We start from the raw sequence: 13632 nt of genomic DNA, 5'->3' as shown, positions 1-13632 counted from the left end.
AGTTATAAGCCAAAAACTGCATTTTACCATATGTTCTATTTTTAGCCGTGGCGGCCATCTTGGTTGTTTGCCCGGTCACAAAACACAATTTTTAAACTAGATATCCCAATGATGATTGTGGCCAAGTTTGGTTTGATTTGGCCTAGTAGTTTCAGAGGAGAAGATTTTTGTAAAAGCTAAAGCCGGACGCCGGACGCTAAGTGATGAGAAAAGCTCACTTGGCCCTTTGGGCCAGGTGAGCTAAAAATGTTGAACAGAAATAAAAGTAATCTTCAAGAAAAATAAAATAATAAATTGATTAATGCAGAATGTGTCTATTTGACACAGATATTGCCCCACTGGCATATTACGTTAAAAAGACCTCAAGAACGGTGTGAAAGTGATGCTACCCAAATTCAAACCAAAGTAAGAGAACTGAAACTAAAAAAAATAGCAATTTGTTCTATTTGTTAAAGATGCAAGTTATAACCCTACAATGGTTAAAAGTAACTCAAACTCAATCTGTATTTTGTAGTAATAAGCATTGTGTAAAAGTTTCATAACATTTGGTTGAGGCAAAATAAAGTTGGAGAACAGAAACAACAAACTCAGCAATTTTTCCACTTGTAAAGGAACATAACTCTACAACTGCTTTAAAGTAATGATAATGATGCCACCAAAATTCAAACTTAATCTGTGTTTTGTTGTTTTAATCATTGTGAATAAGTTTCATAACAATTGGTTGAGACAAACTAGAGGGAAGGAAAACATACTTTGGGAAGCAAGTACGCTTTGACTGACCTGTAGACGAACAAGGGTAAAACTTAATATCCCTTCCACTACAGTTCCGTCATAAAAATATCTTACCTTATCAGCCTGTATATGTACTCTATCAGATAACCACATTTGTCTAGGACAAAAAGATCGTCTGGCATCTCTGATATAGATCTGTCTTACTAATGTTGCTATCACCTATAACATAAATGAATATATTTCACATTTACAGATAATAAAAATGTTCATTCTTTAAAAGTTTACATTAGAAAAACAAATGGTAGACTAACAGCCTTGATTTCTATATTGTTTCAGAATTACATTAAAAAACTTATCTTTAAGAGATATTACTTGTATTACAGTTTTGAACAGTGAAATATCGACTTTGCCTTAATAATCAAGTATCTTACTTAAAATAGTTTAAAACTGAAATATTATGTGATCTACAACTCATTAAGGAGACTATTTTTAGGTTAAAAGGCCATCTTAAAATCTTTGTCTTTTAAATTTTTTCCAACTATACATAATTTTTCATTTTATTGTAAACATTCTCTGAAAATATTGACATGAAACGGTTCACAACAATAAGATTGTTTTACTTTGTGATCTTAAATGAACTATATAAGGACAAATTCAGATAACTAGATATCATTGAGATGGAAGCCATCTCTGTGGGCCCCGCTGTCAATAACGTTGGGTAAATAAATATAGTGTGAATCAAAATTGTAAGCGATGGACAGACCAACAGATAGACAGACCTTTGACCTAGGAAGTTGTACATACATCATGACACACCCTCTGGTGTTGGTTAAAATGGATGTCAAGTATAATATTTGAAATCAAAACGGTTCCCAAGATATAGAGCGGACACAATCTTCAACTCAGGACACAGGGTTGTCAACTAAAACCAAAGTTTTTTTTACCTTGACCTTTGACCTAGGAAGTTGTACATACATCATGACACGCCATCTGATGGTGGTTAAAATGGATGTCAAGTATAAACTTTGAAATCATAAAGGTTATCCAGATATGGAGCGGACACGATCTTTACCACAGGACACAGGGTTGTCAACTGAAACCAAAGTTTTTGACCTTAACCTTTGACCTAGGCAGTTGTACATACATCATGACACACCCTCTGGTGTTGGTTAATAAACATATTAAGTATTAAGTATAAAATCAGAACGGTTATCTAGATATGTAGCGGAAATGATCTTCATCACAGGACACGGGGTTGTCAACTGAAACCAAAGTTTTTGACCTTGACCTTTGACCTAGGAAGTTGTACATACATCATGACACACCCTCTGGTGTTGGTTAAAATGGATGTCAAGTATAAACTTTGAAATCATAAGGGTTCTCAAGATATAGAGCGGACACGATCATCACCACAGGACACAGGGTTGTCAACTGAAACCAAAGTTTTTTTACCTTGACCTTTGACCTAGAAAGTTGTACATACATCATGACACGCCCTCTGGTGGTGGTTAATAAACATGTAAAGTATAAAGTATGAAATCATAACGGTTTTCTAGATATGGAGCGGACACAAAGTTAAAGTGTTACGGACGGACAGACAGACGGACGGACAGACTGATCACTATAGGGCGACCCGACTTTTAGTCGGGGCCCTAATTACATCTATATGACTCCTTACTAATGATGGAATGCTGTCTTAAAACCTGTTATTGGATATATTAACAAAGCATTCATTAATTGATTTGTTTCCTACCAAATCATATATATAAAATAAAATCATTCACACATAGTTACATACATGTACATATTATTTCAGACAAGGGTGAAGGTTTGGTACCATTAAAATGTTTAAACTTGCTGCATTTGTTTGCACCTGTCCTAAGTCAGGAATCTGATGTTCAGTAGTTGTGGTTTGTTGATGTGGTTTATAAGTGTTTCTAGTTTTTTATATAGAGTATCCCGTTTTTATCCCATTTGAGTGGTTTTACACTAGTAATTTTTTAGAGCCCTTTATAGCTTGCTGTTCAGTGAGAGCCAAGGCTTCATGTTGAAGACTGTACCTTGACCTATAATGGTTTACTTTTTTAAAGTGCGACTTCCATGGAGAGTTGCCCATTGGCACTCATACCACATCTTCCTATATCTACATATATCTTTTCACCTTGAATAAATAAGCCCATCTTCTTGTTTCTTCATCTCTGGATTGTTTGGTTACATCTCTGACACCAGTGATTCTTAAAGCTTCTTTATAATCATCAGTGATCATTGGTTTGGCATCAGGATGGGCTAGTTCTATAATTCCTAGACAGGAATCTCGTAACATCAATATCATTGGTACTAACTCATCCAGAGAAAAGGGCATACTATTGGTTTTATCTGAAAATAAAAAAAACAACAAAAAAAACTGAGATTTTTTTTAATCTTTAAACACCATTTTCTTAGTTCAACTTTATTCAAATAGTCAAAGAACAATGTTTGTTTTTTTAGACTTGCTACTAATAACTAAGTTTTACAACATGCAAGGCTGCAGGAAGACATTTGACACTACATGAGTACAATATTTTAACTCTAATAATGCTCCTTTTTGTTCATATTCCTTCATTTTGAATGCCTATACAGCAACTTTTGTCCCTGGCTGATGTTTGAACAACCTATCTGCTCCACTACAGGCAAAGCCACTGAATCAAGATAAAGAAGGCAGTGTTTCTCTAAATTTTAAACCTGAGTTGTTAGTATTTATTGTTTTTAAATTCACCACACGAAACCTTTATAATAAACTATTTAGAGATAGCCATATTGAAATGGTTCAAACACAGTATAGCCTACAGTTGAAGACCCCTAGATGTCTTATTTGCTATTGTTGTATTGCTGTCTCTTTGAAATATATCTCACATCTCTTTTTTATATTTAACTTACCATTGAATGTTTCTCCATAGAAATCAGCATCATGTAATGTATACAGAGAATGACTAAACATGGCACAAAACACGGACAACATTGGAACAATACGATTTATATCTTCCTCTGACATCTGTAATCCTCGAGATAATGTTTGTAATAACGTTGTTTCAGTTCTGTAATATACACACTCACATTTAAAATAAATCTTTTTTTTTTGTTTATTTATGACTACACTTTCTAAATTTTTGAAGTGTACAAAATTACTCAAAAATTATTCATAAAATTTCAAAAACTTATTTCTCCCTTTAAAATCTATTATTACTCCAAATTTTTATCTGTCATACCATTAATTCCATGAAGGTCATATCAACATGACTAGCCAAGAATTTTAACAATGTCAAACAAGAGCTGAACTGCAGCAGTTATCAATAATTAATATGTATCTTTCTCATGTGACAATTGAAATTTTATTGGTTAAGACTAACTATCTCACCAGCACTTTCCTATTTTAAAAACATATACATATTTTAAGTCAGAAAGCTTAATATATTATACTATACCTTGTAACAGATACGATAGACATAGATACACAGGTATACCATAACTTCACCATGAACTCTCTGTTGAATGCTAAACTGTATAAAAGTCTGAAAAAAACAACACATTCAAAACCTACATGTCTAAATAATAAACTGTTAAGGACATATGGTTGAAATATTTTTTACTTTATAAAAAAGGTCAGCTATTAAAAATGTCCCTGTAAAACTCTGATAAATCTATGGTAAATTTGCAATATCAACTTAATACACTAAAGTAATTTTGATTTCAACAATTCTGTTGTTGGTGTTTAGCACAATCTTTGTGGGACTGAAAGCTGCAAGGTAAAAAGTTGATAATTGCATGGTTTATGGTGTAATTATTTTACTAGAACACTTTTTTAAAACATGTTTCTTTCTGTAAACTAAATGATTAGTTATATCTGCTAGTTTTTTTTATTCATTTCAGACAATTCTAAAGGAAATCCTTGTTCTGCCGATCATCCCCAAACATGTACCGAATATAGGTATTTTATATGATTTGTTGTCGTTTCAAGATGTCTAACTCATAAATCTATCATAAATTACCTTTGTTTATGGATGGATAGATTAAACTGTGACATAAGAGAATAACATATAACACACACACATGAAACGTCTTGCTCATCTAACTTTCTATTTTGACTGAGACATCTAACAACAGCATGTACAAACTTCTGAGAATTCAGAAATGCCACAATATCTTCATGCTGACTTTTGAAGTTCTATAAAAGATTTATTTTAAAGTTAAAAGCATTTCATATTGTAATCCATGGAAAAAGTCTGAAATAATTCTTATCTTATATAAGGTATGACTGTCCTAAAAAAAAGCACAATTAAGAATGTAAAGTTACCAATCACTAGGTAACTTTAGTCCTCTGTTATATTAACTGCCTTGTAAAGGAACTGATATTTTTACACCTTTAAAATTTGTTACATTTTGTACATATATAACAAATATATTCCACTTATTGCTTAAAGTATCTCAGAAAAGGACCCAATCATGAAACTTTAATGTTAAGCAATGAAGCATGCAAATGATGTATTGACCAGATTAACCCAGAAAGGCAGTATGTTCAACATAAAATCACTTAATTTATTAAATTCTGTTGACATGTTGCTCATAGCCTCCTTGTTTCTGAGAATTGGACCTAACTATGAAAACTTAATGTTTATAACTGATCTACGAAATGAGTTTATTGTGTTGTTTTTATTTTAATTCTGACTTTTTTATGTGATAAAATTATGATATTTTATTGACATTTTACAAGGTTTCTCAAATAACTATGAAGTAACCAGTTCTTTTACCTTCTAAAATATAAAACTTTATACTATACAAAAAGTAAATGTCTTTGCCTAATTGGAACAAATATCCTGCTACATTTGTCACAGGCGAGACAGAAAACTTTTCATTATGACTCATAATTGATACTTCCTAATATATATACATGTGGAAGCTCTATTGCTTTATCATCATTAATGCTTTTAGAATTTTAAAATCTTTGCTGAGAATAACTTACAATATTTGAATCTGTTTCCATTTCCTCCTCTTCTGAATCAGAATCTTCATGAGAACCAAACTTACTGTGAACAGCAACACAGGGTAAAAGTTGTTTGAGAACTAACAGTAAGTTCAGTACATCTGGGGTAGACATAATATCTACAAAAAATACAATATACATCATGGCCATGATTATAGCAACCCTTTTATTTTAACATAAATCTGATATTAATACAGAAACTTCACAATAATGCATATAAAATGTAATGTAGAGAAATGGTGTTATGTCAATAAGACAGCTGCATATATACCCAACATTGTTTTTTTTTATCGATCCTGTATTCAAGATCATTTTTGCAGTTTTCAGTTTTAGTATATGTTTAAAATAATAGATCAATGACAAGGGCAACTTAAAAGAGAAATAACTCTTTTAGTCTTTATTTTTATTTACACAATCAATCTCTTCAACCTCAATTCATTTTCAATAATCGAAAAAGAACTCTTAACCTTCACCAAACATCAAATAGATGGACTGGACATTCCAATAACTATTCAGTTTATTCTAGCAATTGTACATGTAATTCCATAAAAATAATGGCTAAAGCAAACAAATGTTTACCCAAATATCTTTCAGCAAATGTCACTACTGCAGTTAATAACCATTGCGTCTTTGGTATATCTTCCATATCATCACATCTTTGATATTTCACCTTTGAGGTATCACTTGTCTGTTGAAGAAGTGCTTGTATGAGCTCAACAAGTGGGAATGGAAATTTATTGTAAGCCATTGCTGGTAGAAGAAATTGTTCAATCTGTTCACTGAAGGCTGGACAGAAGAAGGATCTACACAAGGACTTCAGGATAAACTGACTATAAAAATAAAAAAATCAATTATAAGTTTGGTAAATCAAAGATAAATTGCAGTTATCAAGCAATTTTTTCTTTAGCCATTTTGAAAACTTTATAATTTTAAAAATATTGTTAGACAATCTTAATAGAAATGATAAAATCATAAATTAAAAGGAAACAGATAAATGGTTTATGGTGTAGTTTACATAAATCTGTAAAGCAATGAACTACATATTAACACAACTGTGAAAGGTGCTGTTCCTGAACAAATAAACATCTAATGATCCTACTATATCAGTGTTACTTAGATGCAAAACTTGTGTCCACTCTATTTGTTCTTTTGAATAATCAAATATTTTTAATTTTAACAGTATAAGGGAGTCAAAAAATAATTCAAACATGATAACTAAACATATAGGTATAAGTACTTTCACAAATATACTGACCTGAATACTTTGTTCTTCGCCTCTGTAGCAAATACAATAGGTGACATAATGAGGGAGAATATACTGCCTGCCTGTGGTGTTGGTGGTACAGTGGATTTCTCTAAGTTAGAGGGTACTTTAGCTTCAAATATTGTCCTCATATACTCAAAGTAACCTGAAAATGTACAAATTAAAGTAGTACTCTAGGTTCTATCTTTTTAAAATATTTAACACAACAGAAAAATTACATTTCTTTAATTGTATAATATCAAAATGGAACTCTTTTGTTCTATTTTCTGATTTGAAATATTCATATCAAGAATTGCCAGTCACAATTATTAAAGGTACAGGTACTGTTAGTGGTTTGCTCCTAAGAGACAAAACATACCATAACGTGAAACTGCTAGAAGAATGCACAGGAGAATAGACAGGTTGTGTATTTCAGATTCTGTGACATTTCAACATATTGAGCTCAATCTCTGTTCAATTCATTTACAACTTGTCTGCACATGATATATACGTTATTGACTTATCCTTCATTGAAGATAATTTATGTACTGCTTGCTATATGTCTTTTTTGGTTTGTGCTGATGGGTTAAAGATTGAATAACATCAGTCCAGCAAATGGATAATTAATTGTATCTATTCTATATTGTTTACCCTTTTCAATCAGGTGGGACCAAATAACTGACAAATGACTGTGATTTTTGTACAGAGTCTGTGATGTAAATGTTTCCAACATTCTCATTGGTACTGCTATAGGTTGTGATGTATCAGCTATGGATACCAAGTATCTGTTAAAAAAAAAAGAAATTGTTACCAACATGTAACAAAACATTATAATCTTACTAATGTGAACTTAAATATTGACGTAATTTTTTTTTAATTATACTATTTATTCAGTGCATAAATAAACAAGTAAAACTGCGAGCTACTGCTCACTGATGATACCCCCGCCGCAAGTGGATAATATTAATAGTGTAAAAATATGCAAGTGTTCGGTAAACAGGAAGTTGTCGAGTGATGAATCTGAAAACGCATCACACGGTATAGCTGACTTATATAAATCCTGAAACCAAATTTCAGAAATCCTTGTATTGTAGTTCCTGAGAAAAATGTGACGAATTTTCAACTTGGCTATCATGTGTAAAATCATACAAGTGTTCGGTAAACAGGAAGTTGTCAAGTGATCAATCTGAAAACGCATCACACGGTATAGCTGACTTAGATAAATCCTGAAACCAAATTTCAGAAATCCTTGTATTGTAGTTCCTGAGAAAAATGTGACGAAAGTTTCATGGGACTGACTGACTGACAGACGGACGGACTGAAGGACGGACGGACTGACAGAGGTAAAACAGTATACCCCCCCCCCTTTTTTAAAGCGGGAGTATAATTAAATCTTGAAAGGATTGAATGTAACATTCAAAACATAATTGTGAGATGTACAAACATTTGCCCATGTTCAAATGAAGTGCAATTTAGCAATTATAGGCAATCCTACAGCCTTTCAAAATCAGAAAAACCTATACCATATAGTCAGCTATAAAAGGCTCTGATATGAAAAATATGAAACAAATCAAATGAGAAAAAAATAACTGCTATTTTTTTTTTAAACTAAAAACAAATATGTTTCTGAATTTTGTCTTCTTTTTAAATCAATTAAGTAACAATAAAATAGTCAAAATCATTACAAATGAAGCAGTCAGAAACAAATATCTACATTTATTTAGGTCTTGTATATGTAGTTCATTCTTGAACTATAGGTTCTAATTATATGCCTGATATAAATATTTCATATAAATACCTTAAGCAAAGAACCAACAATCTGTTGATGAGAAATGATCTTTGTGGTTTTTGACTATATAACACAGCAATAATATTTTCTTTTGACTTCATTATATTCTGACAAAGCCAAATCTGTAATAGAAATCATATCATATTACATTAGTAAGATATTTTCTTCAAATATGAAACGGCAATCAATTTCTGTTATTAAAAAAAAAATTGAGTTTCCTATTTTCAATGATTTTAATTACAAAATACTAGTATCCGATTTAGTATGAAATTAACAAACTTTCGTAATGAAAAAATGATTTATAAACAATCAGAAGAACAGGGTTTTGTGTTATAGAGTGAACATGTATCATCACATGTATTATGTTCAGTACTATATAATATATAAATTATTCTTAACGTAACAATTATTTACCTCAGCATAGGTAAGAATTTTAGTTTACATTGAAAACAGCTTTCCTTAGTTTGATAATTGGAAGCTTATAGTTTTCGGCTGTTGCCTGCTCTTTGATCAGGTTGTTGTCACTTTGACACATTCCCCATTTCCATTCTCAATTTCATTAGTGTAGTAATGTTTCTCAACCTACCAACCATAGGTAAGAATTTTAGTTTACATTGAAAACAGCTTTCCTTAGTTTGATAATTGGAAGCTTATAGTTTTCGGCTGTTGCCTGCTCTTTGATCAGGTTGTTGTCACTTTGACACATTCCCCATTTCCATTCTCAATTTCATTAGTGTAGTAATGTTTCTCAACCTACCAACCATTAGGTTCGAATATTTTTCCTTTGATAATCATTATAATCATAAATTTTATGGAAGTGAACTTCACGTTTGAACAAAAATTATTTAGTATAATGTGTTCTTCAGTCATAAACCATGGTCATATCGCAAGAAATACAGTACAGAGGGTTATTTTCATGGGGTGCAAATATTCCAGGATAATACAAAATCGCCATAATAAATTCTGCCAATTCAATAGTGCACATGCAAATTTATTGATAAATCCGCCAAAATAGTAACTGCCAAAATATTTTGTATACCTTATTCAATGAAATTAGTGAAATTTTACAAATCTGCAAAAATAACCTGGTATACAGTATATCAGTTAAGAGGATTTAAAGGTGCATCATGCTGCAGTGAAAAAGGTTTGTTCAAAGTTGTTACATTATGTACTTGTTTTAATTAATACAAGAGAACATAACTAATAACTACCAGTCTTTGGCCATCTTTCTTCACATCACAAAAGTAACCTAGTTTGCTAGTCAACTTCAACAAGAAATTAGTATCTGTGGAGTTTTTCTTTAAATTGCTTTCTTTATCAAACTCAATCCTCAACCGTTCAGCCTGAAAAAAGAAAGATGTGACGTTTCAACAAAAGTAACATGATATTATAACTTAATAAGTATACATACTTTGAATGCTTCAGTCCTAAAAATCAATGGAAAAGGCCATCTTTTCATTGAATTTGGTGGAAATGGTATATTTATGCCAATTTTGATGTTCATGTTTTAGATGTTATAATTTCTGTGCTATCAAACATTTCATAATGGTTTTTCTTCTATAAAAAGGATAATTAAATATACAGTTGTTGAGGTATCTTCCTTTCAATAATTCTCATCTCTTTCAACCTTCCAAACACAGTATATTTTTTTTTAAATATCAACCGGAAGATTTTAGGTTCTCAGTTTTTCATTTTCACCAAGATTTTGATGTCGAAAAAACATAACTATAGTCAGAAGTTCAGAACCTAAATGTTGATGCCAACTATGACTGAATTTAAGATTGTTGTTTCTTGCTTCCATAACAATATATTGCAGACAACAGTAAATCCAAGTGCATGAAAATACTAAGCAGTAAAGATTGTTTCAATTCACCAGTGGGAAGTAATACTATTAAATATAGCATTTGGTTGTAGTTTATTTAACAGCTATTCTAGACAAAGGAAGATAACTCCAATTTTTTTAAGATGAGGTTAACAATGACATTATTTTTTTTTTTAGATTAGATATTAAATTCCTGCACCTTGCAAAATTTATGTTATTTTCTTGACAAGACTTACATCTTTTTGTGCCTTAAATATCTGAGCATATATTACATTGATAAGTTTATGGAAGTGCTTATGGATAGGATGTATAGAGTGTTATGATGAATGCACTATATTTTATTATCAAAAACGGTAGTGATAAGCCTCGGAACATTTAGATAACAAGTCAATCTGATGATGTTTTGGTTGCTTACATGCAATCTTTACCTAAGAAGAGCACTTAATTTTGTTTATTAACAGAAACATTACTTAAGAAGAAATGAAAACAAACACATACATTGCACATGGATTATCAAATCAAACTGAAAATGATATACATTTTGTACTTACACATTTCTTTCTGACAGAATATCCACGATAGTAAGACTGAATGCATACTGTACTATCAGCTCTCCTTCTCTGGTCCTGTAATAGTCAAATTGAGATTTTAATAAATCTATCATGATTACAATTTTTAGATAAAAACAGTCAATTATAAGGCCCTTGCTATAGCCGGGTTCAAAATTATTTGGGAAACTACAAAAGTGCAAACATATTTTTAATGAAAAAAAAGGATTCATCTGTAGTTGAGTGTCAAAATATAATCATTTCAAAGCCTATTCTTACACAGGGTTTGTAATGTATTTAAATTACTTTCTCATAATATTAAATTAAACCACTACAGTTTTCTGATTTAGCAAATACATTGTACATAGTCCTTGCATGTATTTAGTTACCTCTCTTTTCTGTCTTTCTGTTTGAGCTCTCTTTATCAAAAGTTCTTTATCATCCTGAAATAAATAAATTTATGAAAAATAATCTTAGAATGAATATCTGTTCATTGAATACATTTTTTTGTCCATGTTCATTGCATTTATTTTTATTTTGTAGTCTAACGAGAAAGCATTTCACATGAGAGCAGTTATAGGCCCTGCGGAGCCTAAATGGCTCTTCTGAATCTCTTTTGTCAGAATATTCAAGTAAAAAATCTGCTTTAAATCAGAACAAAAGTCAAATGAAAGTACATGTACATGTAACAGCATTCATGTATGGTAAGTACATGTACCTTGGAAAGAACATTTTTCTTACAACATGTATGATTTCTGTTCATCTGCTCTGAAGTCAAACTGTAGTTTACTTCAGCATGTCAGTGTGACCTTAGTTACCAATGGCTAAAGATAACCATTCAGGGTTGTCACTGTAAATCAGAGTACTTCTTGGGCCAAGTTTTCATGAACTTGACAACACCCCCAATAAAGAATACTATAAAAGAAAGAAGATGTGGTGCTATTGCCAATATGTCGTTAAAAACTTCCATTTGTTGTCTATTGCCAATGAAAGTCAAAGTTCAAATGAAGTGAATGAATGAGAAATTGTAGGCTGCTGTACATGTACAGCCTCTATCAATGAGAAAAACCTGTACCCCATAGTTGGATATAAAAGGTCCTCAGTGACATGGCACATGTAAATCTATTCAGCAGCCTAATTTATATCAAAGCAATGTACATGTACACACACAATATGAAAAACATGAACGAAGAAAAAACTAATCAACTACAGGCTCCTAACTTGGAAAAGGCATTGGCCACACTAAAACTTGAAAGGGTTAAAGAGTTGTCTTTTGTTGATTGTTTGTTTTATATACATGTAGGTTAGAATGTTGTTTTTTTTCTCGTTTGAATGGTTTTACACTAGTCATTTTTGGGGCCCTTGCTTTATAGCTTGGTTTTCCGTGTGAGCCAAGGCTCTGTGTTGACTATTTATATTGAAAGTTGTCCAATTGGCAAATCTTCTTATATCTTTCTATCCTTTTTTTTTAAATTGATGTACATCATTTGTACATGTAAGTACCGATAAATACAATATTTAAAGATTTTACAACTGTGTTAAGTTGACATGCATAATTGAAAAAATGGTTGATAGCCTTTTAAAATAAATTTATTCAAAAGATTGAATCAAAATTTAGGGGTTCTAATATAAGAAAATGATGTCTTGTGTCACAAATTTTCATATAGTTTCCCCATATCGATATGAAATAATCAAATCTAAAAAAAAAAAAAATTACTTTATTAACAGCAGTTAGCAATGGCAACAGTTTCTAAGTTACTAATTAATTTAGTTCAAATTGAATAAGATCTTTACGATTCAGGCCATAAACTGGGATTCTAAAGCATACAACAATTAAGTCTGATATACACCTTGTTGATTCGGCTGCTTGAACTTTTTGACGCATACAGCAATCACTTTTCCATTGTAGCAACAGATATTTTGTTTTATGACGTGAACATTTTACGGGAACCTATGTGATATCCAGTAATGGCGGACAAATAGCGATAAGGTGTATTGAAAGGGCACAATTGGTGCTCATAGTTATACCTACAATCCCTCTATTGCATGTTAAACTAAAATGTACCAGTAAGTCTCTGTGTCAAGTTTTAAAAAATGACCTAACTAGAACAGATTGACATGTACAGTAAACAGATTATTTTTGTACCTTTTTGAATTATTTTTAATGGTGGGATATAAATTAATATAAACCAAATTATTATAAATAGTTAAATGCAATGTCATTATAAAGGACGTCACATTATATTACAGGACTATGCAAGGATGTAAAATAAGCTCCTTTCTATCAAAATATAATGGTGTTATAATTGAATTTGATTATATATGAACCTTTTTACTTGCTCCTCTTAAAGATTGTACAGGTGCTCGACGGAAATTTCCCTCAAAACTATACATCTTTCACTTTCTTCGTTGTCTGGATTGTTGTTATTTCTAGAATTCAAGGGAGTTAATAAATGTTAAAATTTATAACCGTGTCAGTGA

The 13632-nt window shown here is 31.3% G+C and overlaps 1 protein-coding gene across 1 annotated transcript in view; it reads right to left on the bottom strand.

Annotated features, from left to right (window-relative positions):
- LOC134685323 (ubiquitin-protein ligase E3C-like) overlaps positions 1-13616 on the bottom strand; it is a 28458-nt gene extending 14842 nt beyond the window's left edge. Inside the window, exons 1-14 of the mRNA XM_063544995.1 lie at positions 13480-13616; positions 11541-11594; positions 11155-11229; positions 9993-10124; positions 8791-8903; positions 7644-7777; positions 7005-7158; positions 6329-6579; positions 5729-5868; positions 4758-4933; positions 4194-4280; positions 3649-3806; positions 2894-3108; positions 847-951 (exon numbers count right to left, since the gene is read on the bottom strand). Coding sequence (XP_063401065.1) covers positions 847-951; positions 2894-3108; positions 3649-3806; positions 4194-4280; positions 4758-4933; positions 5729-5868; positions 6329-6579; positions 7005-7158; positions 7644-7777; positions 8791-8903; positions 9993-10124; positions 11155-11229; positions 11541-11594; positions 13480-13545 — 1860 coding nt within the window. The 5' untranslated portion in view covers positions 13546-13616. The remainder of the gene's footprint in view (positions 1-846; positions 952-2893; positions 3109-3648; positions 3807-4193; positions 4281-4757; positions 4934-5728; positions 5869-6328; positions 6580-7004; positions 7159-7643; positions 7778-8790; positions 8904-9992; positions 10125-11154; positions 11230-11540; positions 11595-13479) is intronic.
- Positions 13617-13632: the final 16 nt, after the last annotated feature.

The sequence above is a fragment of the Mytilus trossulus genome, chromosome 1 (genome assembly GCF_036588685.1).
Source record: "Mytilus trossulus isolate FHL-02 chromosome 1, PNRI_Mtr1.1.1.hap1, whole genome shotgun sequence".
In the NCBI taxonomy this organism is placed as follows: Eukaryota; Metazoa; Mollusca; class Bivalvia; order Mytilida; family Mytilidae; genus Mytilus; species Mytilus trossulus.
Note: the sequence above shows the minus strand (reverse complement) of the source record. Positions and strands in the feature narration are given on the sequence as shown.